This window comes from Mucor mucedo (genome assembly GCF_025094135.1).
Source record: "Mucor mucedo strain NRRL 3635 chromosome Unknown EV154scaffold_18, whole genome shotgun sequence".
Classification (NCBI taxonomy): domain Eukaryota; kingdom Fungi; phylum Mucoromycota; class Mucoromycetes; order Mucorales; family Mucoraceae; genus Mucor; species Mucor mucedo.
In genome coordinates, this window is record NW_026252302.1 from 366,620 (window position 1) to 393,434 (window position 26,815).

At 37.7% G+C, this 26,815-nt stretch overlaps 7 protein-coding genes across 7 annotated transcripts; 5 read left to right on the forward strand and 2 right to left on the reverse strand.

The window, feature by feature from the left end:
* Positions 1-5: 5 nt before the first annotated feature.
* EV154DRAFT_438595 (uncharacterized protein) lies at positions 6-1,456 on the forward strand. Its single transcript, XM_051596885.1, has 5 exons — positions 6-232; positions 296-425; positions 493-532; positions 601-825; positions 882-1,456. Exons 1-5 carry the CDS (start codon positions 85-87, stop codon positions 1,416-1,418), a joined length of 1,080 nt encoding a protein of 359 aa, XP_051460749.1. The 5' UTR covers positions 6-84; the 3' UTR covers positions 1,419-1,456.
* A 111-nt stretch (positions 1,457-1,567) lies between these two features.
* EV154DRAFT_600205 (uncharacterized protein) lies at positions 1,568-4,921 on the forward strand. Its single transcript, XM_051607156.1, has 3 exons — positions 1,568-1,787; positions 1,848-2,068; positions 2,124-4,921. Exons 1-3 carry the CDS (start codon positions 1,574-1,576, stop codon positions 4,830-4,832), a joined length of 3,144 nt encoding a protein of 1,047 aa, XP_051460750.1. The 5' UTR covers positions 1,568-1,573; the 3' UTR covers positions 4,833-4,921.
* Positions 4,922-5,042: 121 nt separating this feature from the next.
* EV154DRAFT_536700 (ESCRT-II complex, vps25 subunit) lies at positions 5,043-5,912 on the forward strand (the record flags this gene model as incomplete). The annotated part of the gene is made up of 6 exons (XM_051604155.1): positions 5,043-5,098; positions 5,193-5,401; positions 5,465-5,562; positions 5,628-5,703; positions 5,785-5,834; positions 5,865-5,912. The coding sequence occupies 6 exons, from the start codon at positions 5,043-5,045 to the stop codon at positions 5,910-5,912; spliced, it is 537 nt and encodes a 178-aa protein (XP_051460751.1).
* A 5-nt stretch (positions 5,913-5,917) lies between these two features.
* On the reverse strand, positions 5,918-12,058 carry EV154DRAFT_415314 (uncharacterized protein; the record flags this gene model as incomplete). Its single annotated transcript, XM_051595654.1, has 12 exons — positions 5,918-7,423; positions 7,491-7,700; positions 7,760-7,787; positions 7,867-7,924; positions 8,458-8,752; positions 8,808-8,983; positions 9,056-9,179; positions 9,248-9,387; positions 9,520-10,018; positions 10,091-11,313; positions 11,563-11,741; positions 11,799-12,058. The coding sequence occupies 12 exons, from the start codon at positions 12,056-12,058 to the stop codon at positions 5,918-5,920; spliced, it is 4,698 nt and encodes a 1,565-aa protein (XP_051460752.1).
* A 2,148-nt stretch (positions 12,059-14,206) lies between these two features.
* EV154DRAFT_499279 (inhibitor of apoptosis-promoting Bax1-domain-containing protein) lies at positions 14,207-15,197 on the reverse strand. The gene is made up of 3 exons (XM_051600454.1): positions 14,868-15,197; positions 14,502-14,796; positions 14,207-14,445 (listed from the first exon to the last, which is right to left on the reverse strand). Exons 1-3 carry the CDS (start codon positions 15,141-15,143, stop codon positions 14,252-14,254), a joined length of 765 nt encoding a protein of 254 aa, XP_051460753.1. The 5' UTR covers positions 15,144-15,197; the 3' UTR covers positions 14,207-14,251.
* A 1,770-nt stretch (positions 15,198-16,967) lies between these two features.
* EV154DRAFT_398028 (uncharacterized protein) lies at positions 16,968-17,249 on the forward strand (the record flags this gene model as incomplete). The annotated part of the gene is made up of 2 exons (XM_051595221.1): positions 16,968-17,089; positions 17,153-17,249. Coding segments are annotated over 2 exons (219 nt in total), but the record flags the coding sequence as incomplete, so codon positions are not given.
* On the forward strand, positions 17,082-18,425 carry EV154DRAFT_99023 (uncharacterized protein). The gene is made up of 6 exons (XM_051607884.1): positions 17,082-17,089; positions 17,153-17,318; positions 17,378-17,481; positions 17,543-17,674; positions 17,732-17,997; positions 18,063-18,425. Exons 2-6 carry the CDS (start codon positions 17,316-17,318, stop codon positions 18,215-18,217), a joined length of 660 nt encoding a protein of 219 aa, XP_051460755.1. The 5' UTR covers positions 17,082-17,089; positions 17,153-17,315; the 3' UTR covers positions 18,218-18,425.
* The last annotated feature ends 8,390 nt before the right edge of the window (positions 18,426-26,815 follow it).

Here is a 26,815-nt window from a genome sequence, read left to right on the forward strand (position 1 = left end):
AGCGGTGCTAGGGTGCAACTTTAAAGAAAACAAGGGCGTTTTATACCTATTAAAAATATCTTTTCATTCTTTTTATCTTTTACAATGTCAAACATGCAACTTTATGTCTGGGGTCCAGCTTTAAATGCTCCCTCCATTGATCCCAAATGTGTAGTCATTGAATCTTACCTACGTCTTGTTAAGCAAGACTACACAGTTGTCACCTGTAATAACCCTCAGACAAGTCCCACAGGTAATGCGCATATTTATTTTTCTTTCTAGGTTACCTCATTCCTAACACTTTAAATCAAAATAGGTGAACTCCCTTTGCTCAAGCATGGTTCTATTTGGGTTGCTGGTGCTGACCGCATCTTGACTCATTTAGCCAAGCATGGTAAAGACGCCAATAAAGACTTGACTCCCGAACAAAAAGCAGAATACTTTGCGTAAAGTCTCATTAAAAAAAAAAAAAAACTTTTTCCCAAAGGCTTAAATGTACTCATATTTATTTAGCTATGCTACACTAGCACAAGAGAAGCTTTATGACTGCATGGTAAGAATTAGCATGATGTTGTGAAGCAGCTGTCAAATTAACATGCGTGTGTATTTATCATTCCTTAGCTTTACACCTGGTATGCCGATTCGACTAACTTCATTAAAAACATTCGTCCTACATACGCAACACTTTTATCGTTTCCTTCTCGTTATCTTGTCCCCGTTCAACTGAAGAAAAGCGCCAAAGCTAGATTAGCTAAATACAATGTTGAAATCACAGCCGACGATGCTGGCTTACCTCAAAACGAAAAGGAAGAAATGAAGGAACTATTAAAGTCTGGCTGGCATCAAGTAAAAATAATTGGATTGGAACAGAAATGGATATGTTTGCTAACCTGGTCTTATAGATGTATCAATTGGCTAGAGAAACATATGGCACTTTACAATCCCAATTAAACGAGAAAGATTACATGTTTGGTGATGATGCTACAACATTAGATTGCATTGTATTTGGATACCTTTCATTGCATTTGTACCCAGATTTGGCGCATAAACGATTACAACACATCTTGACCACCGAATACCCATTACTCGCGACTTACTGCGATCGCATGAAAAATCTTTTATATTCCGAAGAACAATCACATATTGAATCTGAACCTTCAGAAGACGTGCCTTCGCTCTGGAAAACATTTATAAATAACCCTACTGGATTTTTGGGCACTGTCAAGGATGATGTCGTTTCTTATATGGGAACAAGCGAGGATAAAAAGGAAAAGAGTAAATCTCAAGTCGATTTTGAACGCAAGCGTATTTGGTCCATTGCAGGTGGCCTTACTTTCTTTTTAGCGTATGTCATTTACAATGGTATACTCAGTATAGATATTAGTGATGAAAGAGATGATTTCTATGACAGCGATGAAGAATACGAGGAGGAAGATTAAGCAATACATAATAAAACAATATTTGAAACTGTTACACGAGCAGACGCCTTCCATCTTTTTTTTTTTTTTTTTTTTTTTTTTGACAACTTTTTCTTTTCTTTTCTTTTCTTTTCTTTTCTTTTCTCTCTTTTTTTTTTTTTCTCAGCACAAATAGCATGAAGGCCGAGTCAAAGTCAACACCTTTAGGTAATACCATGGATAGGGAAAACCTTCCAAGTCAACCTAGAAGTGTTTCTTTAGAGGCTGCGGATACTACTGACCTCCCGGAGTCCGAAGAAAACACGACTTTCACAAGTGTTGAAACTTCCATTGACACCGTTCCCAACCAGAACACTCTTACTTCAAGTGAAAATAAGGCGCTGCATCCAGGTAAACTTATAAAGTCAAAACAATAGAAAAAATAAAGACTTAGCCTTCCCTCTTTGGTAGGGGTTGTATGTAAAATATGTCAAAAGTACATAAGCTGTAAAGATACTCTAGTAAGGCATATCCTATTTAGACATAAGTTGACGAAGAGAGACCAGGATGGAAATATAATTATACCCAACCTTGAAGATCCAAACTTCATTTGTCAACCTTGTAATCAAGTGTATGATACCAAATCAAACTATCTTAAGCATCTCCAAATAAAACATGCATTTGTTATTGAGGTAAAATTAATGCAAAATTAACTACAACAATTAGAAACTGATTCTTTATATCCAGTCCAAGCTTCAGACGCTTATTTGCCCCACTTGCTTGAAATTGTTCGGCTCCAATCAAGAATACTTCGCACACATGAGTGAGGTAGAGAATCGAGTTCTCTGTTATCCAGGCCAAAAAAAAAGTGAGGCCTTTTGTGATGTGTGTTGCACTGTATTTAGCCATCAGAGTAACCTTCTGTACCATATTGAAAAATATCACAAGCAGCACCCGAGAAGACGGAAGTCGCAATTTTATTGTCAGTCATGCGATCATTACTTTTATACTTACTATTCATTATGCAAGCACCGCACCATTTTACATAAAGTTTCACCGGAAAATATCCATCGGCTCATGCATGTCCAAGTAGAAGATATGCCTAAATCAGAGTATAATATGTCCAGCGCTGACAGCACAACCACATCCAAAAGTCTGTCCGAGGTAGAACCTGATTCTGAGGAAGGTTGTAAGTCGGCTTTAAATCCAGAACACATGACAGTAAATATAAATAAGGGAGACACTATAGATTTATATTGCAGACCATGCGAGAAGTACTTTGATTCGTTAGTAGCATACCGCAGTCATCTCCAAGATATTCATAAGGCATCTCTAGGACCCAAAGTTTCGAATTCAAGATTAGTGTTTACAAGATCTCAAGTTAGCTCATCTGAACCTAGAAAAGCAAAGGCTTTTGATGAACTGGGTTGTCCCATGTGTGATAATCAAGTTGCCTCAGAGGAATCGTGTAACAATCTTGTAAAAGGGGCGCAAGAGACTTCTTCTAATGATAAAGATATGAAGATCATAAAAAATTACAGTCTACAAAGATTTAACCTATCCAAACCAATCTCTGAAAAACGGCAGCAAGAAAACGGATTATTTGTATGTAGCGACTGCGGTAGTTTATATCTCAAAGAAAGTAGTCTCGATCGGCATCTCCTTAAAGCTCACGAGGGGACTCCAAAATATGCTTGTAGCCATTGTAACCGGAAATATCGCCGAATGGGTTTTTTACGTAAACATATGGAAGTGTGCCATGTTGAGGAAAACGGATCTATCCCACACGCAAAAACCATAAACGAAAGTTCAGCCACTTACTGTTCACTATGCAAACGTAACTATTCAAGCTTCGATTCATACAATCATCACAGAAGATTTTTGCACAACAAAAAACACGTAGCAACAAAAAACCAGTATTTTCGTATTAGTAAAACGAGAATAAATAACCTGAGGACAAGGTCAACCAGTTTTTCGAGTTCTTTCAATAGCACCGAAAATTCCAGCAAGACACGCGGTATCCGTCTTCACAACAGAAGTTTAAAGATTCAAACCTTAAAAACAGCATCACAAAGAGGTGGCCAACACAGAATCGCTAGCACGGTAAAAAAACCCTCTGAAGAAACCTTTAAAAGCGATCAGGAAGAAACAAGAGAGTCTAATACAAAGACAGAACCAAAACCAAGGGAACAACCCAATTTTAATGATCCCAACAATTATTGCTTGTTATGTAAGCTATCTTATTCTTCTAGGGCTATATACTTGATCCATTTATCTCAGACCCACGATATTGAAAAGGATCCCAATGAATCACCAGAACATGACGCCGCTTCTACTGTTGATATTCTGGGCGTTCTTGATCCTGCATCTTGCAACACCGCTCTACCAAACCCATCCACTTTTACCAGTATTACTGAGAAAGTCCACCAGAAAGAAGAAATGGCGTCACAAAGTGCTCCCAGCCTAGCCGAAGAAGAGTATTATTATGTTCCTGGTTATTCCGACCCTGTAAATCAATCCGGTGTCCAAGCTCATGAAACAGTCTATGACATAATGTCAATACCAGTTCAAGAAAAGCAGCCAGCTCCAACCACGTTGTATACATCACCCCTTCAATTACATCCTACTTGCCCTTGTCTTAAGACATTTAAAAGCCAAGAAAACTACATCATCCATATGACTGGATTTCACAAAAATATGTTATTAGAACATCATTCCCAAACTGAAACAATAGGAATTTCTGACGCCCAGCTAGACAATATGAAATATGCTTCTGGCACTGCGACTTCTACTAGTCAAAGCTACGTCGATGCTACAAAGTCAATACCTCAACAACCAAGATATGATAGTCAAACGATTATACGACAAACTTGCGTTACGAGTAACCTACCAAATTCTAGTTGTGGTTCTTCATACAATCCCTATATTCCAATTCAACCAATGATCAGTGTCAATCAAGGACAATTATATCAAGTACCAACATTTACTTCAAAACGACAAAAGATGGACGAACCCACGGTCCCGAGAGAACCTGAAATGATATCTTGCGAGGTGTGTAACATTAGCACTAGTTCTAAATATCACCTTAGCCGACATCTCAAAATGGGTCATAGTGTGATCCAAAAGGTGCTTGTCTTATCTTGCCGACCCAACAGTGAAATCCAACCTGACGCCAATGAACTCGATACTGTTTATTGTAAATCTTGCGATTACCGATTCGAGTCTGCCAATGTATACAGAAAGCATTTAATTGATATACATCAGCTAAATGTAAAGCCTATTTCTGAGGATGATCCTACGGTATATGGATGGTATGAACTGGACGACTTGAGTAATGTATATTGCAAGGTCTGCGAACACATGTTTTCTGTACATCCATCTTTCTTACGTCATATGGCTGCATTTCATGATGTCGACTTGGAGAATAGGGAGACTAACATTCAACAAAAATTATAAGCATTTTTTATCGTGTTAGTCCTAAGATAGCATATGAGGCATGAATTTTATTCATTATTGAATATCAATAAAATAAGTATTATTGCATGAAAATATAACCAAAGGCATTGAGCGGGGGAATCTTTCATTTGTTATTACTGAACTTTTTTTTATAAAAATATGCGTGATTTAACTTTTTTTTCTTTTTGCTTTGATACACAGTTATAGAAAATGAGTTCTTTAGATTTCGAATACCCGTCCTTGTTTGATTTTCCTCCTTTCTTTACGTACGTTCTCACTTGATTACTTTTTGTGGTCGGTTTGAGGATATACACATCGTATTAAACCATCCTTTCCTGCTTTTTTATTTTATTTTTTTAGTCGACAAATTACAGATTCGACATGGAAGAGTCAAGTGTCTCAATGGGAAACATTCATACTTGCTTACACACGTCACAAGCATTTGTTTAGAATCGATGTACATCAAGCTACTGCACCGGGAGGAATAGAGATTTTCGAGAATAGAAAGATTAATCGACGTCTGTCTTTTGAAACCTTACAAGAAATTATTGAAGAAATGGTCCAAAAGGGTAATACAAGTGTAGTTATCTATATGAAAAAAAAAAATATACTTATATTTACCATCAAACTAGGTACGGCAGAATGGGAAGGTGGTAATAAGGGTCCAAGGAGTGAAGCGTTAATATACTGGCATACACCTGACGAGTGGGCCAATTTGATTTGGAACTGGGTAAGAAGTGCTTACATAAGAAACATTTACGAATAAATCCATCTTACATGTTCTACAAAAAATAGATCAATGAAACAGGCCAAAATAATCAGATTGTAACGTATTACGAAATAGCTCATGGCGAATTAGCAGAAGGACAAGGTAACTTTAATTTCAATAGGGTGTAAACACGTAAAACACAGATTAACAAGTACCATTTATATATAAAAAAAAATACAACAGAATTTTATGAATTAGATAAAGCACTTTTAAACAAGGCATTAAATATTCTTGTTAAAAGAGGAAATGCGCAAATCTTTAAGGGAACAGATGAAGATAGTATGGGTGTAAAGTTTTTTGGATCACAATAAAAAAATTATAAAGGACGTGTTTCCTTCTTTAACCAAGCAACGGCAACAGGATCCGAAGCAATCAAAGGAGATAACTTTTCGACACATTCATTGTGATAGTCATTCACCCATTTCTTTTCAGCAGGAGACAACATGGTTTCATCAATCAAGTTCAATCCGATAGGAGCAATGGTGACATGTTCAAAGCCAAGGTAGTCGCGATCTCCAAAGTTATGAGGGGTGTTCTCTTTGCGAATGATCAAGACATTTTCAATACGAATACCGAATTTACCATCCTCATAGTATCCAGGCTCGTCTGTCACAGTCATACCAACAGCCAAAGGTGTGTTGTTATAAGGTGGTCTTACACCGATACCATGAGGTCCTTCATGAACGTTCAAAAATGATCCAACACCATGTCCTGTACCATGACGATAATCAAGTCCTTGTTTCCAAAGGGGCATTCTAGCAAATGGATCCAAAAGATAACCAGTGGTTCCAATAGGGAATACAGCCGTATCCAAACCAATATGACCTTGTAAGACAGCAGTGAAGCACATCTTTTCATATTGTGTGGGAGTACCGAAATGAAGTGTTCGAGTGACATCAGTAGTGCCATCTTTATATTGAGCACCAGAATCACATAAATAAATTTGATTAGGATCAATCACCTTACAGTTTCCTCTCTCGGGTTCATAATGAATGATAGCCCCGTTGGGACCTGTTGAGGAAATGGTAGGGAAAGAAAGACCGACAAAATCTTGTTGAGAGGCACGCAACTTCTCAAGGTGATCTCCTGCTTGCACCTCATCTAATTGTGTACCTGCCAACAATTCCTTTTCGAGCCAAGCAAAGTATTGCACCAAGGCAGCACCATCACGAATATGACAATCACGCATACCCTTTAACTCTTGTTCATTCTTGATGGCTTTGGCATCGTTAATGAATGAACGTTCATCAACCACGTTGTCAGATCCTACTGCAGCCTCAATGGCCAAGCTTGTACTACCGTCAATCAAAAACTTTTGGGGTAAAGAGACAAGATGTTCCTTGAATGAGATTAAATCGGAAAAGATGGCATCATAAGGCTTTAAATGGATACCATGAAGATGTTCGCGAACTGCTTCAGTTAATTTTTCAGCATTAATGTAAAGCGTCGTATCCTCTTGTGTGACAATGGCATAAGAATAAAATACAGGATTACAGTCGACATCAGAACCTCTCAAGTTAAACAACCAAGCAATTTCATCCAAAGCAGATACAATAACACCGAATTGATCCTTTTCCTTGAGATGTTGACGCACTTTCTCGAGCTTTGCTTCGTGTGATTCCCCTGAATATTCAATAGGGTGTACAAACACCTTGTCGTGAGGAGGTGTGGGTCTCTCGTTTCCCCAAGCAAGATCCACCAAGTTATGCACGACGGGAACGAGTGTAGAATTGACAGTATCTAAGCGAGTTTGAAGATCATGAGCATCAGCAACAGTGGTTAAGGTAGCATCTAAGCCAATACGAGAACCTGCAGGAAGTCTCTGATAAATTAAAAAGAGGTGTTACAAGATGGTTTTCTCATTTTTTTAAATAATGTGATACACATACGGTAACAAGGTATTCCTGCCAAGTAGGCACACCAGGGAGTCCTTGCTTCATTAAAACCCAATTGTCATCGAGTTGTTCGCCTGCTTGTAAAAAGTATCTACCATCGGTGAATAGGGCGGCTTCATTGTTGGACACAATGGCAAACCCAGCAGATCCACTGAAACCAGAGATCCATTGACGTCTTAAATCGGACTCGGCTGCGTATTCACTCTAAAAAGAAATAAAGGTTAGTTTTCTCTGTCGTCAAGTCATTCCTTGGTCTCCCTTACTTGGTGAGCATCCTCTGATGGAATTAAACTATGAAGAAGAGGATGGTTAACAAGTGTGAAAAAAAAAAAAAAGTGGGAGGGACAACAAAACCCTAAAAATCATTTACAAGGCATCGACGTCTTGATGTTCGGTATGAAATAATGCTCGAAGAGCCTTCAAGCGTTCTCCAGTATGCACAGTCATTTTTGTTGTATTAGGGAAAATGAAACGCGAAAAAATATGGATGAAGCGCGCTAAACCGGGCAATTTATCGTAGCATTTATTCGGGTGCCACAATGATTTTTTCTTAAAAAAAAAAAGTCATAATTTATTTACAATTGTGTATGATTTAAGATATTGTAAGTGGGTAATAAAAAGTGAGTTTACTTTTGAACGCTATAAAGAGCACGAGCCTTATTTTCTAATTCACTTTGATCCTTTCCTTTATCCAACCATAATTTGAAAGCGTCCTTTCTTGATACATCTGTGATAGCATCTTGTTTTGTTGTGCGATAAAACACATCTTCTGTCCCGATCACATAGAACATGTGATATGTGTTAGCACATATCTTGTATTGTAAATCAGGTCGATTGAAAGCATCCTTTTCTTCGTTATTACACTGCATCAAATTTCTATTTCAAAAGAAGTGAGTCTAATGGTAATAAATAGTCTTCTTCTTTCTGTACCTCTTTAAAAATTGCTTTTCCATCGCTTTACGGTCTACCCCCGGAGTTTCATGCTCCCAATCAACATAATTAGCAACATAATTGGTATAACCATCTGAATCATTTAATTCAAATGTCTCATCATCTTTTCCTAATAACTGAATGGATAATGTTCGACTGCAAGTATCAAATGCTAAATTATACAGGTTATCATCTGCTCCTAAAGCTTCAGCTACTTCCAATCGATATGCTTGTGTCAACTCGGGTGATCCCTTTTCATGTTCATGGTTCTTTTTAAAGAAGGACAATAACTCCTGGGCTTTTGGCTCTGTCACAATTTGATGTAGCTAATTCATAACATTTAGTCCAACTTTTTTTAAATGTATATATATTTCCAATTACCTGACGCATGATGGATAGCATCAACTTATCAATTGTAAACATGATATATGCTTTCGTACCAAATATATATCTTGCACATTCCTCAAACACATGTTGATCCAGTTCGTCATCAAAGAAACGATCAATCAACTTCAGCAGAGCATTGTAGTAACCTGATTTAAAATCCATTTCGATCGCTTCAAAAGCAAACATTTTTTTAGCATTATTTTTCTTTTTACTTCGCACATGCCTAATGTTTATGTACTCACAGTTAAATGTGGCGGTAGTGATATTTAATTCAAGTGCAGCCTTATTCATCAACTTTGTCTTTTCGGGATCCATTCTATACTCTCTATCCAACTGTTTCATCTTATTTAAGCGTTCATAGCATTTCTAAGTGAAAAAAAAAATGATCAACATGACATGTTCACATATAAAAAAAAAAACATTGATCGCCTTACCTGAAACAGCCTAAAGAAGCAATAGAATGTGGTGTTTCCAAAGAGATTATAAATCTTATGGTCCTTGCTAGGCTCTTCATCCTCTTCTTCGATCTCCAACGGTATCACCTCCTTCTTCACTTCCGTCATTTTCTCTAACGCTGAAGGTTTCATAGTTTTTGTCAAGACGTCCTTCAAAAGACGTTGATGATCATCATCATTTGGCTTATGGCGTGGAGATCTTCTACCATTTGTGCTCCTTGTATAATTATTACCGCCTCTTCTCGTGGAACGAGATGTATCTGTGGAAGAGTCATATGAGTTTTGAGTGTCATCATCTTCATCCTCATCGTCCTCATCCATCACTTCGTCTTCATCCACCATATCTTCATCTTCATCTATATTCATATCTGTGGATTGTTGATCAAGGCTAATTTCAGGAAGTACATCCGGGACATCAAAGAACACGGGTAAAAACATTTCGATAAATGCCTTCATAACTTCACAATCCTCAATACCGTACATCGTTTGTCGCTCAAAGTAACTGTACAACACACGAGTGACATCTTTGAAAATCTTTTTGTTCTTGAATTCAAAAGCAAATTGAGGTTCAATGTTAGCAAGATGGTTGGGTCGTTTGTCTTGGTCCAAGTGGATACTCTTGATTTCGGTCACCAAGTATTTGACAGACATAGTTTTACGATCATTGGCTTTAAATATGACACCTTGGTAATCGAGCGCCTTGTAATAGTTTTTGATTTCTACCTCTCTCCATACCTTATTCCACTCACGCTGCAATGGAAAAGATATAGGTTAAAATATAAAGTATATTTGTGCGATAAGTTCATCTTTTTTCATTTTTACCTGAGATCGCTTCCATTCTTCATCCTTCTGCTTGAGACGCTTGAGTACAACAGGTACACTTTGAGCAGGGTTGGTGTGTAACATTTCAATCACACCGGCGCCCTGTTCCTTACCGTAGATCTTCTTAATGATGCGTTGATAAATGGTTTTGGAAGGCCCGCCTAAGCCAGGAGGCAATTTAAAAGCATTCTTCTCTTCTTCTGACATTAGAGAAATTTTCTTTGCGATGGGTTCCAATAACGAGATGGTATTCAAGTTGGCTTCAATGTTCAAATCGTAATCATATCTTTCTTCCTCCACACGATGCAAGGCTTCCTCAAATATGTTTTTCTTGGAAGCTACAAATCCACCATCTTCTGAAGCCCACGTAGGATGTGAAGCATAGGCATCATTCAAGACCTCCCAACATAGAGCGTCTCTACCTGAACAACTTTGGGATTGCCATGCTTTAGGAACAGAACGATAGCTGGGGCCATATTCATCGCAAAATGCCAAGTCAGGCTTGACTAAAGCAGCTGGTAGATTTTCAATCACGATATCCTTTCCATCATACCCTACCAATTTTTTAAGTTGATCATATAAATCTTTTTGTCCGCCCAAGAAGCTTTCGCATTTCTCAATCAGCATGTTAGCATCAAAGATTTGTTGACTAAACAGGTTCAAAAGACGAAGAAAAGCGTGATAGGTTGTTTTGTTCCCGATGTATTTCTTGACACGTTCAAAGAACTCTGCCTCATCTGCACTGACCAAAGGTCGAATATCGTCATTGGGAGCAATGATGGGCGATCGACGAATATCGGAGACGGTATGATCCATCATCTTGTGGTGAGTTTTTGCTCGTTTTGGTTGTTTGGGTAATCCTGACAAGGACCGCTTCTTTAGCAATTTGGCTTTTTGTTGTGATAAAAAATCAATGGGTTGGGGCTGTGAAGTGTCGGGCAAGAATTGTTTAAACTCGGCTAATAAATCGTTGGCTCCATTAAATAAAATCTGCACTTGCGCATACACCTCTTGAATCGGCTTTTGCTCCTTTTGATAGGTCTGTAATATCTCCAGAAATTGCTTGTACGTCTCAGGATCGTTGGAAAATCGATTCTTAATCTTGTTTACATAATTAATCGCATGATTAAATTCGACAGGTGCTCGACGCGTACCACCATTGTTATTTTCGCCTGCTACTGCCTGAGATGGTGGAGGTAATGGTGGTGAATGGGAACGACCCCCTTGTGATGGACGTGTGAGTGGAGGTACGGAATTTTGCATGGATGCTGATGCTGTTGTGGATGATGATAGTGGGGGTGCTGATGAAGGAGGAGGTGGAGGAGGAGCGTGATAGCTGGAGATAGGTGGAAGTGGGCCGTTATTAGAACGAAAGTTATTATAAGAAGGTGGATGCTGAGGATGATTATAATAACGTGATGATTCAATAACATGATTATTAGTAGTTTCCGATTGTAAATTTAATGGCTCACCACTGGTTGTGCTTGTAGTTCCACTGGGTGTTGTCACCTTAATAATGTCTCTGGCGTGATCATCTGTGGAACATTCAATACGATATCCAGGTGGTAAAAATGTATTAAATCCAAATATTAACATTGGGTGACCTCTAAATAGTGTCGAAACACGCTCAATCACTCCCGGTGTATCAATTCTATATTTTGTTGTTATTAGCAATTATAATGTACGTTCCTTATCAGTAACAACATACGCTTGACTCTTAAATTCCTTCATGATGTCTAAAAAGCGATTATACACTTCGGGTTGGTCTGCAAACTTTACTTTGACTTGATCCAAATAAGTCAAGGCATCCTTGACGTTTAAAGGTCTATATCCGTTCGCTGAAGCTGCTGATGATGCAGGCGGTGGTGGTGGTGGTGGTGGTGCCGCTGCTGGTGGAGGTGTTGCTGCTGGTGGAGGTATTGTTACTGCTGGTACAGTTACTGCTGGTGATTTTACTGTTGATGCCATTGTTGTTGTTATCACTTTTTCTTCTGGCACCTCTGCTACCGACGCTGTTGCCTCTGTTGGTGTAACTGGTAGCGGTGGTGGTGGTGCGGATGGTGTAGTTGGATTGGTCATGGTTGCGGTGGTAGCGGGTGCCCTTATGGAAGATATATCAGATTGTGCATTCACGGGAGTTCTTGGTCTGTGGTAAGTTGGCATAGCCGACAAATTAGCTGTAGGTGGAGGTGAATTTGATGTTCTTCGCACATGGTTTGAAGTGTTTGTGGTTTGTTGATTGCTGCCAACGGAGTTTCTTCTAACATGATATGGACTGCTTTCTGATAATCGTGGGGTATTATTAGTTGTAACAGCAGTGTAGTTATTGTTATAAGGTCCAGGACTTGAAACTTCGGTACTGTTCACCAATGGCCTATTGGAGAAGAGATGTTGAAGCATGTTAAAATCAAATAGAAGGTTTTTCTCAATGGCACATGAATATTACCTGGAAGGGGATGGAGGAGGGTCAGTCGCCATAATTGTTTCTTTCTTTAAAGAAAAAAAAAAAAGACAGAAAAAAATAGTTTTGTGTTATGTTCAGGTTCTATATTTTGCGCGTTTCTTTTCAACTGTTTCCCCTTTATGTAAGTTTAACTAATCTATTCCCTTTAATAAAAACTGGGGGGAAAAAGGAAAGAGGGAAAAAAAAGAGAGGACAAAAAGACGAAAAAGCCCGTCACGAAATCTACCGTGAGTGCAACCTTTGGCCAATCAAAAATGGTGTACTGGGTTTCCACCATTTTTTCAAAAGGAAGCTTATTTTACAAATAGTATTTTACTTTGGATAATGACCTCCTCGTGAAAGACATGTCCCTTGAAGAGGAATTAGACATAAAGAATGCTATGCTATATGTTAGTCTTTATTAAATGAATCATTGAACTGAAGAGAACGAACTAGTTTACGTGCCTCCCGTTTTAAACAGCGATTTTTCGTTTCTTGTTTAGAAATCGCAATGGTGGCATCTACACTACTCTCCGTCATTTCCTACACATGTATCTTTTTTTTTCTCTTGAGATCCCTAAGCTAGACCCTACATCTCAAATGTTTATTCTTGACGGTTTTGACTCTTTTTAATTATGTTGATAAAGACAAGACTCTCAGCATGAATTTTTATATGAAGTATTATCGGGAACTCTGAGACATAGTTGTATATAATTGTATCTATTTTAATTTGTAACTAGTCAGTCTGTAGAGCATTTATTTAAAACGCTTAAGAAATATGAGATATGTCAAGTCCTGGTACACCTAAAAAGAAGTATGTATCAAGGGCACTATTTAACGCGAGACATAGTCGCAGTATGGCCAACAGTGATAGAAATCCTAAATACTTTACCTTTTTGTTGTGAAGTAGAGACAGAACTAATAAGATACAATTGTGTATAGTTTTCTTTCCTGATTTATGCAACTGAGCATATCATGGATTTTTTTTTGGCATTTATAAAGTCTGGCATGTGGTACATATTTTCTCGCTAGAAATAAGGCAATTCTATTGGTTGAATTTTATAGATGTTCAAATAGAGATTAATGAGGTGTGCATAGTGAGATCTTGTGCGCTTAATTTTTGCAGCAGAAATATTGTTTGACTCTAATAAAGACTCTTTAAATGATATCTTTTGATATCATGCCTTTCAAAAATACGAAAAGAATTTGCTATGTAAAACCGGGGGCACGTTATATAAAAATAAAAATGATTGTTTGGGAAACCAGTATTAGTCTAGACCTCCGTATTTTTTTCAAACGTATTTTTTTAGAATCATGTGATGGTCTGTTCGTCCCATGGTTTGGCCCTCTTCACAGGGGGAGGATGGCGAAGAAGAGGCAACTTTGCCCAAAGACTAAAATTTGACTACGGATGTCCAAGAAGAAGAAAAGCATTAATAAAACTTTTTATGTATATCCTTATCCCTTTTAAATTTTATGCTGTTACACTACCCCCCCTTTTTTTTTTGACTGTCAACAGTTAGTCTTTACTTCATTTTTAATTGTCTTTAAGCTTCATCTTAATCCATGTTTTTAGTTATAGACTATAAACAAAATGGAAAGACATCCTTAGTTCAAAGGGTTATACATAATCATAGATAATTCCTCCATTCGTGAAAAAGCGATGAGCAATACTAAATGATTGATAACAGATATGTTAAACTTCCTCTTTATTTTTTTCAATAATCTCTTTGGAGTCGGTTCACTCTCTTTCTCTTCTTTTCGTTCTCGCGATCAATCTCTTTCTTCATTAAAATATTTGCTAATCGAAGAAACAAGGAATAAAGATCCAAGAATAGCTCCATAGCATGACCAGGAATATCCAACACACCTGCACTTGCTCGCTCCACAATCATTTGCGTATCATACATGACTAAACATTCCCTTTGTTACATTCCATATAAGAACAACAAAAAAAAAACCCCTTACCAAATCCTGAAAAAACTAACAATCCAGCATATAATTCCACCGAGAAAATAGATGATGATCTAAGGAAAAACGCATTGGCCAATGATAACCATAGTAGCACACTCAATATACTACTTGCAAAAGCGCCAACGTATAGCATACTCCTTCTCTCTGCCATCAAGGCACTACCAGAAAAGCCTAAAAATATCAGCACTGCCGATGATAATGCTAAAAAGATAAGATCTCCTGTAGGATCCACGTGTAAAAACATGGATAAAAATGCAGAAAGAGCAATCCCACTAGAGATAGAATAAGCCTACATATTTGATAAAGTGTTTGTGCTTAGTCGGGTGTGTACACATACAAATAAAAAAAACACGACTTTACAGCAAGTAACGCCCATCGTCTACGACTGTTAATGGAAGTATATCGAAACATGGTAACACTCCCAACTGCACCCAGGGAACCTAAGGTCGAACTGCTTGGACCGAAATAGTTGCCAACTTGAGACCCAATAGTTGCAATAGCACACATGGCGGCTAATGTGAGGTATACATTGACTAAATGTCGTCGAACAGGTCTGGTTAATGCCGTACTACTACTACTACTACTACTGCTAGAACTGTTTTGGTCACTGTAATAATAATCTCGTTTTCCTGACATGCTTATTTATTGAATGAGGGAAGAAGAAAATAATGAAAATGCAAAATAAAATGCTACACACCCACAGAGTTTTTCGGACGTTCAAAGCTCAATTTTTTTTTTGTTAATCTTCATATGGAAATTGTCCGTTTTTGCCAAAATAAAAATGGTTCAAATTGCTTTTGATTGGATAGAATTATAGATTTTATTTATAAAAAATAATGGATGTCACACAGCCTTGCTAGCCATTGGAAATCCCTTCAGGATGGTGTAAAAAATACAGAAGACTGTAAGGCAGTATGCATTGTTTTATAGAGTATGTATAGCCAGATGCGTACAACAAACCTATAAAGAAACGGAAAGAAAGAGATGAAGAAACTAAAAGAAAAAGAACCTACTGGAAATAGCTGTAGTTCAAAATTCCGGTCTAAACTTTTGCATATAAACCTCTTAGTCAAAAAAAAAAAAAAAAAAAGAAAACTATATCTCTATCCCTTTTACTTCCTGAATTATGAATACTCAACCTGAACAAACCAACGAAACCATAAAACCCCATCGTTGCGATTTCAATGAATGTGGTAAGCGCTTCAAGCATCCAAGCGCCCTTACACGTCATAAAAAATCACATAAAATTACCGAAGCCTTCATTTTCAAGGCACCCGTTACCCCAAGCAACATGGCATTCATGCAAGTGAAAGGAGGAAATGTCTAGAACTCCGTATTTTTTTCAAACGTATGTTTTTCAAATAAACGTATTTTTTAGAATCACACGATGATCTACTCGTCGATTGACATGCCATATCATCTAAACTTCATGGGATGATCGATTTCTGTTTTCCATAAAATCTGCTTCACTGTCATTACAAGCTACTACTGGAACGCATATAAATAATTACCAAGTTCCGATTTGTTTGGGGGTTTTTGCCAATGTTTCTATTTTAAGTAAAGGCCCAAACATTATGGATGATGAAACAATCAATTAAATCATCCTGACATAAGCTTGTTTATCAGCCTATAAATAAAGCTAGTTCACACACTTTACTCCTCCCCTTTTCTTTTCCCTTAAAAAACTTCTTCTATCGTCTGAAAGTAACCGATAATGTAAAAGGGTAAGTTAGTAAAGACACTTGTTTCTTTGAAAAGACGCTAAATCGAAAAAGATATATCGGGGCTGCGGCGAGTCTTTGCTATAGGAGGGTGACCTCCCTGTGAATAACAGGAGTTTTACTGTAAATGGCTGCTGTTTTTTGACCAGAATTGATGTAAGTGGTATAAAAAAAATACGTTTGAAAAAAATACTGAGGTCTAGCATTTCCAATAATGTAGTCATGAACTGTTCTGAAGAAGAAAAATTGTCTCGTTGTACCTCAAGTATACTAAAAAACCAACGTTTGATCAGTTCTGCAAAAAAAAGAAAGATGAAATAGTCAACCACTCATCAAAGATGCTGGCCTCTAATGCTGTAACCTTAATGCGATATCGGGTTAATATATACAATCGCGTAGCCGCACACCAAAGATCAACCATAAAAATTTAGGATGTACTTTTGGCATTTCCAACAACAGAAACTTTTGGGCAGGTTTCAACTGTCAGTCACGGTACATTACGAACGTTCATCTTTTGATTTTAAATCCTCAAAGAAAGATCAAAGTGATAATCTTGATCGTTTTATACGCGACTACACGTATTCGTGTCTCGGCTGCGTTGGCGAAAGAAAGGATACATGAGCAGTTAACAAGTAGTTCAAAAAGAAGAGCTTCTGCTTTAGATGACGAAGAGGTAATGGGCTTAACTACTTAAAGTCGGTATGTACTCTTGTTGACATCTTTTTTTAAATAGAGGATCGAAGACGACGGTTTATATATTGGTTCTTGTGAAGAATCTGTCGGAACCTTGATCAAGAAAGCAGCCCTTAACTCATACAATGATTATCATAACCTGGACTATGACGAGAAATCCATTGTTGCGTAAGTTGAATAAAAATTGTTGCACATGAGATATTTCAGTTCTCTAACAGTAGCATCTATTAGTTTGGGTCTCAATTCTATCATCGACTTGTCACATTTTTCTACTCCTCAAAAACGCCTTTTTTCCGATAGTGACTGGAACGTCTTGCGCAGTAAATATACCACGCGCTTCTCTCCTGGTATTAATTTAAACCACAAGCTAAAAGCAAAAATTGCTGAGATTGAAATGGTTTGTATTACTGAGACCAAGCTAAACAGTTCAATGCTTTAACAACAATTTATAAATAGGCCAGTAAAGAAGAAATTGAAAAAGGCAGATTTCTCTCCAATCACAAAGAATCAAAAGCGAAAAGTAAAGTTGATTCCGATATCTTCAGCATCTATTCTCAATAGTAAGTTGTGCTATACTTAATACTGCAGTGCCATCGATTCTTATTCGTTTAATTTCTCTAGCCTTGAATTGATGGAATTTCGTTCCTACGTATTCAGCAAAGATATCGACACTACTGAAACAGACGCTGTTGTAAAGATTTGGTCTCCGATGCTTGAAAGACTATTTAGAAGAACAGAATTGAGAACAAAGTGGTACGTAAAAATATAGCTGTTTATCCCTAAACATACCTACTATAACAAATTACTTAGGGGGGAAACGGTCGGTGATTCTGGAGATAGCTCAGATAATCTAGGCTTCAAAGTCGATCTAAGAGTGGTTAAGGATACACTTTCGAGAAGAAAGAAGGAAGCCGATAAGGCTAACTGTGAAATTTCGAGAATTGACCCTGGACTTGTAAAAATTACAAGCGATAGAACAAAGTTGCTAGTTGAGTCAAAAGCTGTATTAGATAAAATTGCTAAAGAAGACCCAAGAAGAGCGAAAGACATCTCAGTCCCTGCCTTACAGCTTACCGGTAATATATTATTTCTTAAGGAGTGGATGATTCTTTTCTCTAACTCGTAGTACATTTTTTTTTAGGCAATCATGCGGCAAATGGACTTTATGTTGGTGTAATAGAGGGATCTGCTTATATTGCACAACTCTCCTGGGTTTTTATGATGAGTCAACCTTTCTGGTTTTGGAATAGATCTATAAAAAGGATCCAAGATATACTTTTTCTCATTATTTCTTAAGTGTATTATTTTTGTCAAATACCACATAGACAACTACCAAGTTCGCAAATGTTTCCATTTTAAGTAAAGGTTCAAACACTATGGCTGATTAAATAAGCAATTAAATCATTCTGACATAAGCTCTTGTTTATCAGCTTTTTCATTGTGTCATCCTATAAGACTCGTTCACACACTTTTTTCCCTTTTGCTTTTCCTTTAACATACTTCTCTTTTTTTTTTTGAATGAAAGTATACATTGCAATTCTTGCGATATTACAGCCACACATAGTCTTTGCTAAAGTATGGTGGTCTCCTAGGTTGGGTTCTTGGGCTTTGGAACTCACGGACTGTGAATAGCTGGGATTGGACTCTAAATAGGTGCAATTATACTGGCCTGCTGGCCTTGGCCAGAATTTGTGTAAGTGGTATGTAAAAAAAAAACGTTTTAAAAAAATAGGAAGTCTAGACATTCCTTCTAATTATCCAAATCTGCCGTTCATCACATTGTATACAGCTGCTAGCTTAGTTTCCCAAAAAGAACTGGATGTAAACGAAACTGAACTGTCTTTCTCAGACAGTTGACTTACTGGATCCTGATCACGTAAATTTATACACCAGCACCATTCTACAATGAAATTCTCCAGGCTCTCTCCTTATGGCTGTAGTTTTTTCACCCAACCAAATTTTAATAAATTCTGTAAATTTCAATCTCAAGCCAATCTTCTCTCTTAAATTTCTGTAAGTTGAGATTCAGAGCCAATTAAATGTCTGTATTTTCTGTAACTTTCGTACCCGCAGTGGATATTGCCACGAGGATCAATCACTATAAATGTTGATTTGAATGCTGTACATAACACTTTTCTCTCTTCAATTACATATTAAATGAAACCGACAAAAAAAAGTCTTGGAAAGTCTACTCTTCCCAAGAGGAATAAATCAATTCTGAATTTTTTATCAAAAAAATGTGAAGTAATTGATGATCAAAGTACCCTAGATGGATCTCTTGTCCATGAAGGGTCGTTGGATGAACCTGAAGTATCCACATCTTCCGGAGATTCCATAATACCAAACAGTGTACAAGTTGAGGTAAACTCCCAACATTATTTTAGTCGAATCAAGCTAAAAACATATTTTCTAATTATAGCAAAGCGCTACGTCCGAGGTCGAAGGAATACATTACCTTGTGGATGAAGAAAGCACCGACGAGTAAGAGTTTATAGATTAGGCCTATATAAATAATTGGGACTTTAGATTAACTGTATATTTTACAGTGCAATTGTGGAAGAGGAGTATGAAATAACTGAAGAAGAGTTTTTGAATATTGATGAAGATGCAGGCAGAATCACCAAGGGTGGTCCATTGGATAAGTATCTTCAAAAAATCCAATTAGAATGTGATGTGCGTAATCCGTACAAGAACGGTACATACTGGATCAATCCTATGATGTCAAACTTCGCCTTGTCAAAAAGGCCCTCCCCGGAAGCCCTTTATTTGCCTAAAGTATTTATTTGGCTGCCTCATGCATTGTTAAATACTAGAGATGATAAATTGAAGTGCGTAACTCCAGGTTGCACAAACCCCTTGAACAAGAAAAGTTTTTTGGATGACCCCAAGGCGCGAAAAATTGTGGATGTGCATGAGTAAGTTATTTGTTCCCCGGTATTTACATATTTATATTAAATCTGGTGTATCTAACTATTTTTTTTTAGAAGTTTTTACTTGATGACATATCGTTATGAATGTCCAAACAAGGAGCATGGTACATGTATTGGATCTGACAAACGAATAATTGAGCAGCTGCCTATCAGATTTCAGCTGGATTTCCCTGCTCATTTGACTCACAGATCAGGAATATCTAAAGATTTGGGTAAGCTGCTGAGGGCTGGTGCACAAAATTCTCTTGGTCCAAGCAAGGTCAGTCGCCTTTTAAGAGAATTCCATACTCTTAGACACGACGAAATCGAGCTTCGTTATCTTGACTCGTTAAAGCACACACAAAACAACACGTTGGTGGGATTATGGAATACAAAAGCCACAGAGAGTACCGAGTTTTCTTCATTTGGTGACAAGGAACATTACGCCGGATCAATTCCCTCCGCAAGTTATCTTAGTTTTGTATATTGCTCGATCATAAATGATCTTCGGCCTTTCATGGACCAAATGACATCGTCATTGGGTGGAGAAGTTCTTAAAGCCGATCACTCTTTCAAGATTTTGGATCATATGGGAAAAATCAATGGTGTTTCTGTTTTTGGTGCTCTCTATACAGTGTGTAACGAATATGAAGAAATTCGGGCCCAAGCTTTAGTTCCGACTAAAGCTCATAGTCATCTTCAACCTGTCTACGATAAATTGATTGAAAGCTACAATATCTATGGTTGCAATCTCCCAAAGTTTGTCTTCACTGATAATGTTACTGCAGATCAAAAATTTCTCGAGTCTGTGATCCCAACATTGAAAGAAAATGTTTCACACTATTCAAAAAAAAAAATTGATCGAAAGGGCAAGGGAAAAGAAATTGTTGCCACCCTAAAATAAATCAGCGATCAAAAATTGAAAAATATCGCAAACAAATTAGAGCGGAAATAACGATCTTTTTTTAAAAAATATCGCGATTGGCGATATCGATAAAATTTTCTAAAATATCGTTATTGGCAATATCGATCAAACTTTCCAAAATATCGCGATTGACGATATCGATCCATAAATCAAAAAAACAAAAAAATATCGTTGGATGGGGTAAAAAAAAATGGGGTAATCGATAATCGATATAATATTACTTTTACACCCCTGCTGAATCAGGATACAGGCTTAAAATTGATACGTTTGTATATATTGGAAAAAAAAATTTATTTATAAAAAAAAACTAAATAACGTCGAATCTGACCTGAAATATTCCAAGAAATAAACGGTTAAATTATTTGAGACTAAAACTAGATATCTTTTTATTAAATGGAAAAGGGGATCCTTTTTATAAGGAAGGATTGAAATAGATTGTTATCCGGGAAGATCAGATGGGAGCGTGGATTGGAAGTAGACATTAATATCTTGATCAGTTAATGGTTTATGTTTCAGTGCTGGGTTGCTATTAAATGTCAAGTAGATTATAGGCTGGATATATAGTGTGTATATATCATTACCTCCCCCCAAATTGGAGCAGCATTTTTTGATTGTAAAGGATATGAGAGAAAAAATGGTGAGAACCGATTTTGTAATCCTGAAATGCAGAAGGGTTGTACTTGATAGATATGATTGTAGCCGGGATAACATGAAGTGAAGAGAAGGGAGAAAAAGGTCCGTTTAAATCAAGAAACAAATCTTGAAAAAAATAGAAAAAGAAAAAAATTGTGGTAAAGTGTAAAAAAGAAATGGGGAAGGGGCAAAGTATACGATGTATCAGAAAAACCTTAAAAACCTCCAAGAGGGAAAAAAATAAAAAAGGGAAAAAGATACATCACTTTGAGTGTCTAACTATTGTTGGCTGCACGTCGTTGATGACGGCGAGATTTGTGTAAATCGTACCTTTCTTGGCGAGAAGTTGTGTGATTGATTGGAATGGCTTGTGTTGAAGTGCTATAGTCAACATTGGTAATGTGATGTGCATTATTGCGAGCTCGCTTATGATCGTAGCGTTCTTGACGATTAGGAATATGTCGCATATTTACAGTCTGAGGCAATCGAATAGTTCCTGAAGAGGTAATGGCCTGACGACGTGCCCAGTAGCGTTCGATGTGTAATTTGTCAGGAAAATGATGTGCAGGTTCCCATGTATCTTCCTCGTCGGATTGATCTTTCCATCGTACAAGGTACATATAATTAGTAGGATTGGTTCCTTTGTGGTTGATAATACTTTGAACTTCTTGGAAGTCGGTATCATCCTCTTCGAAATCCGTTGTGGTACTATTGACTTTAAGAAGTTTAATATGTGATGTAGGGACGTCACGAGAGAGGAGATTATTGGCTTGATCGACTAGGACGTAGGAACCATTGGTGGTGTAGTTTCGGATAGTGAAAGGACCGATGAAATTAGGATCGGTTTTGCCAGTTTTCATGACATTTCGTATCATGACCTGTCGACCAATAGGAAATTTCTTGTGAATGATATGATGATGTTTGAGGAATCGTGCATTGTCTTTTTCCTGTGTCAATTGTATACGTTTTGATAAAGCAGGGATAAGGAATTCATTAACTTTGTGATATTGAGCAGAAACAAGTTCAGGAGTAATGACTGAATTATCCCAGTTAGGGTCAACGTTAGTGTAATTTTCGAAATCATTAGCTCGTCGATTGAACATAACCGCAAAGGGTGTAGAGTGATGTAAACGAGAAACCTTGAGGTTCATCTCTAACTGTGTAGCGTCAAGGAGAGTGTCCCATTGCTGTTTTGCGCCTTGTAGCTTTTTGATTAAAGTACGTTTAGTGATATGTACGAAACTTTCATTGGTACCGTTGGAGTTAGGTGTGTATGCTAAACTAAGACGATGGTCAATGCCCAATTGTTGAGTCATTTGAGCTACTAATTGGTTGGTAAACTCGAGGCCGCGATCTGTCTGGAGAACTTTGACCACACCAAATAAGGCAAAGATGCTTTTGAGTTCGTTAGCGATGGTAGATGCTTCCTTGTCAGGCAAGGCACGGAGGATCGTGAAACGTGTGAAGAGATCGACATAGACCATGATGAAGTTATTGCCGGCGTCGGATGTGATATTAAGTGTACCTAAATCACAGACCGCATGATGGCCTGGTGCAGTGGGTAAGATCTGTTTAGGAGGATGGTATCCGGTTTTCGACCAATTGAAGGCAAGGCAAGTTAGACATTCACCTACAACTTCGATGATGTCTTTTCGTAAGTTCACCCAGTTAATATGTTCGTCGCGTATGGCGGATTCGATAGCATTGATGCCAAAATGTCCCTTGAGATGGTGACGTTCGATGATAGCACGACGTTGATCAGGTGGAGGCACCATAGGGTCGGCTAGTTCCGATGCGCGTTGTACAAGAATGCGATTGGATTCGTTGTCGTCGTGTGACGTAGAAGAAAATTGGGTGGATTTCTCTACCGCCCCCCTCTGTTTTGTGTGTTGTTGTTTGTTAAATAACTTAGCTTGTTTAGCTTCAGCGTGATTGTCCATCTGACGTTCAACTTCTGGGGAAGCGAATAGACGACTGAGCATGTCAGCAAGATAATTTTCGGAACCTCGAATGTAGACGATTTCAAAATTCTTAGAGTAGATGGTAGTGTACCAGTTCTGAAGTAGAGGTGAACAGTATCGTTGAGAATGAAGGAACGTGAGGCTGTAATGGTCCGTGAAGAGGAGAAAGGGAGTTAAATGTAGCCATGAGTGATAGCGTTGAAACATGTAGGCGATGGCGAGGCATTCAGATTTATTGACGCTGTAGTTACGTTCACTAGCTGTTTTGGACCGTGAAGCGAAACCGAGGAAGCGAACAATATTCTGTCGATCAAGCTGCCATACGAAGCCACCAATAGCATAGTTACTAGCATCCGTGTTGACACGCAGGGGTAAGGATGTATCCATGACTGAAATGACCGGAGCATGTGTGATAGCATATTTTAAAGCGGTGTAGGCTGAGTCGTGAGTGGAGTTCCATGTCTGTGCAAAGATCCGTTTGTCACTAATGCTACGAAGCTTATCCAATGGAGCGGATATGGAAGCGTAATTAGGAATGTGTCGTCGAAAAAAGTTAAACAATCCAAGTACTCGCAAAAGAGCTTTGTTGTTGGTAATCGGTGGAAGTTGATCCAGGTTACAAATTTTACTGCTGTCGATCTGGAGACCTTTGGAACTGAGACGGAAGCCCAGCAAGGTTAAAGATGTGAGGAGAAAATGGCATTTTTTGGATTGTAGAATTAGACCTGCTTGATTCAGTCGAGTAATGACCTCTTTGACGAGAGTGGTGTGTGCGACTAGATCAGTTGTGTGGGTACCGATTGTGATATCGTCAATGTAGGCAAAGACTGTAGGCAAATCACGAAAGAGATTGGAAATAATGCGCTGAACAAATGATGGTACTGTTTTTATGCCGAAACAACATTTTCGAAAGACGTATTGTCCCGTGTGTGTGGTGAAGGCTGTGAATGGCTGTGATTCTCTAGCAATAGCAAAACGAGTAAAGCAGCTTTTTAAATCAAGAACTGTAAAAATGGAGCAATGTGATAATTGTTCATGGATCTCATCTATGCGAGGTAAGCTGAACGCATCAGATTTAGAGGCGATGAGATGCTGATTGAGGAATCGCATGTCGGCACAGATTCTGACTTCGGAGCCGTAATTACCTGCAATGTCTCGCTTCTTTGCGAAAAGAATGGGATTATTATGAGGTGTGTTAGCGTCGGCTAAAGTAATAGTTTCTTCCTCGAGCCAAGCCTCAATTTGTTCGTTTAGTTTAGACTTATAGGCTAAGGGTAATGGATATTGTTTACGGAAGATGACTGTGTTCTCAGGGAAATGGAGTGTAACTTCCGAGTTAGGTACTGTACAAACCGATTTAGGATCGATGGAAGCATTAGAATGTAATACGATCTCCAGTGATTGTAAGAATGTGGATCGTTCTGTGATAGAACCGTAATATTCGTATGTAGGTGTGTTGGGTAATGGGTCAATAGGGTCCTCGATTGTAGGTAAACTATTTTCGTCCCATGTAGTAGTGAGCCCAGTGATGTTAATGTTCATTTTAGACATAAGGTCGGTACCAATGCAAACATCAGCTTCACTATTCAGATTAAAAACTTCGAAGGTATGATGGATGTTAAGATTATTATAGAATAGATGAACGTTGTCAATAAAACCAATACGCTCGATGGAGCTATTAGCATCGCCCAAAGAAATAGTATGACTTTTAGATTGTGACAAAGATGTCGTATGTGGTATAATAAGTTTTGGTAAGGAGGGTGTCATGCCCAATTTGGAAGCTAAAGAAGGCTTTAGAGAGGAGAAATTGGAACCAGAGTCGACGTAGGCCCAACATTTATAGCCCTGAATAGTGACAGGAATAATGATAGAATTTGTAGAATCGTTGAGAGGAGCAGGCTCATCATTAATGGTAATGTTAGACTTATTGTGGACTAATTGGGGAGATGAAACGTCCTCGTCTTGGACGAAAGGAGACGTAAGAGTGTGAGCTTCGTCAATGTGGCTCCTGGGAGTCGAACGTTGAGAGGAAGGATGTTGATGAACATCAAATTGATTATTTTTTATGTGCATGGCACGTTGTGTAAGTTCCTGCATGTGAGGAGCAGTGATAGGTGATTCCGGAGCACCAGAATCGTATAAGAAATACAAAGCGCTTTGGGAATCATTAGCACCAATTGCTGTAGACGTACAGTCTTTCATCTCCGTATCGCCTTGGTCAGGAATGCCTTGAAGCCCTCCAGTGGCAGGGTTCATCATAGAAGTAGCAGGAGCAAGAGCAGGGGTACAATCGGTAGTGGAAACAGTAGGGTCGGTTGTAGACATAAAAAAAAAAAAATTAATAAAAAGATAACTTATAAGAATTCAAATAAAAAAATGAAATATTCCAAGAAATAAACGGTTAAATTATTTGAGACTAAAACTAGATATCTTTTTATTAAATGGAAAAGGGGATCCTTTTTATAAGGAAGGATTGAAATAGATTGTTATCCGGGAAGATCAGATGGGAGCGTGGATTGGAAGTAGACATTAATATCTTGATCAGTTAATGGTTTATGTTTCAGTGCTGGGTTGCTATTAAATGTCAAGTAGATTATAGGCTGGATATATAGTGTGTATATATCATGACCATGATGAACCTCTTCAAATATGGAAAATGACCAGTAAAATATGACCAGAGACAGACATAATCAGAGGAACTACGATAGTGACCACACGAAGACCTCAGAAGAACAGCAGTATCACTTACCTGAAAAAATATGGTTTACGTTAATAAGAGAATAAATTATCATGTTTAGCAATGTGTACCTTTACAAAACCGTGGGATGTACGAGCCTCAAATAAACAGTAATATCAATCAGCTTTAAAAAGTTGGGTTAACTTAATAATAAACAAGTATACCAAAGTCAAGTTATTTACCTTTCCACAAGTAATCAATGTATTGATTCCTTTAGCTATAAAAATGCGCTAATAGATATAAGAAAGTAGTTAGAGTTCCTTACCGAGCAAAGAGCATTGGTCTGATCCTAAATTAGAAAGTTGTAACACGTTTATTATTAGTCACATAACTAAATCTAAATTAATTTAAAAATGGTTATGATGAATCAAATACCATTAACTATTCGCATATACATACATTAACCTGGAAGAAAAAGAAAAGAGGAAAAAGAATAAGAATAAAAAGGTATAAAAAACAAAGTTTGTTTAAATAAGAAAAAAAAAAAATTCAGACTCAATTCCTTTTTTTTTGGCAACGCCGTTGATTATTTTCTACAGCAACTGATTCATCAGTCTTGTAAATGATAGATTCAAGGCACTCTCCTATTTTTTTTTTTTTTTTTTTTTTTTTTTTTTGCAAATCTAAATTCATGTGTGCTCACTTAAAGTAATTTGGATGTCTCGGCCTGTTGAAAACTGGTACGTGTGTAAACGTTTGTTCTTTTTTGACTTTACATATCAAGAAAGT

Bases quoted from the DNA above. Each gene is read 5' to 3' on its own strand.
- EV154DRAFT_438595 (XM_051596885.1), top strand. From the start codon at position 85: ATGTCAAACATGCAACTTTATGTCTGGGGTCCAGCTTTAAATGCTCCC. The intron at 233-295 runs GTAATGCGCATA...AAATCAAAATAG, and splicing joins CCCTCAGACAAGTCCCACAG to GTGAACTCCCTTTGCTCAAG. The intron at 533-600 runs GTAAGAATTAGC...ATCATTCCTTAG, and splicing joins AGAAGCTTTATGACTGCATG to CTTTACACCTGGTATGCCGA.
- EV154DRAFT_600205 (XM_051607156.1), top strand. From the start codon at position 1,574: ATGAAGGCCGAGTCAAAGTCAACACCTTTAGGTAATACCATGGATAGG. The intron at 1,788-1,847 runs GTAAACTTATAA...CCTCTTTGGTAG, and splicing joins AAATAAGGCGCTGCATCCAG to GGGTTGTATGTAAAATATGT. The intron at 2,069-2,123 runs GTAAAATTAATG...CTTTATATCCAG, and splicing joins AACATGCATTTGTTATTGAG to TCCAAGCTTCAGACGCTTAT.
- EV154DRAFT_499279 (XM_051600454.1), bottom strand. From the start codon at position 15,143: ATGTCAGGAAAACGAGATTATTATTACAGTGACCAAAACAGTTCTAGC. The intron at 14,797-14,867 runs GTAAAGTCGTGT...TCAAATATGTAG, and splicing joins GACGATGGGCGTTACTTGCT to GCTTATTCTATCTCTAGTGG. The intron at 14,446-14,501 runs GTAAGGGGTTTT...GGGAATGTTTAG, and splicing joins GTTAGTTTTTTCAGGATTTG to TCATGTATGATACGCAAATG.
- EV154DRAFT_99023 (XM_051607884.1), top strand. The intron at 17,675-17,731 runs GTACGTAAAAAT...CAAATTACTTAG, and splicing joins ACAGAATTGAGAACAAAGTG to GGGGGAAACGGTCGGTGATT. The intron at 17,998-18,062 runs GTAATATATTAT...ATTTTTTTTTAG, and splicing joins CCCTGCCTTACAGCTTACCG to GCAATCATGCGGCAAATGGA.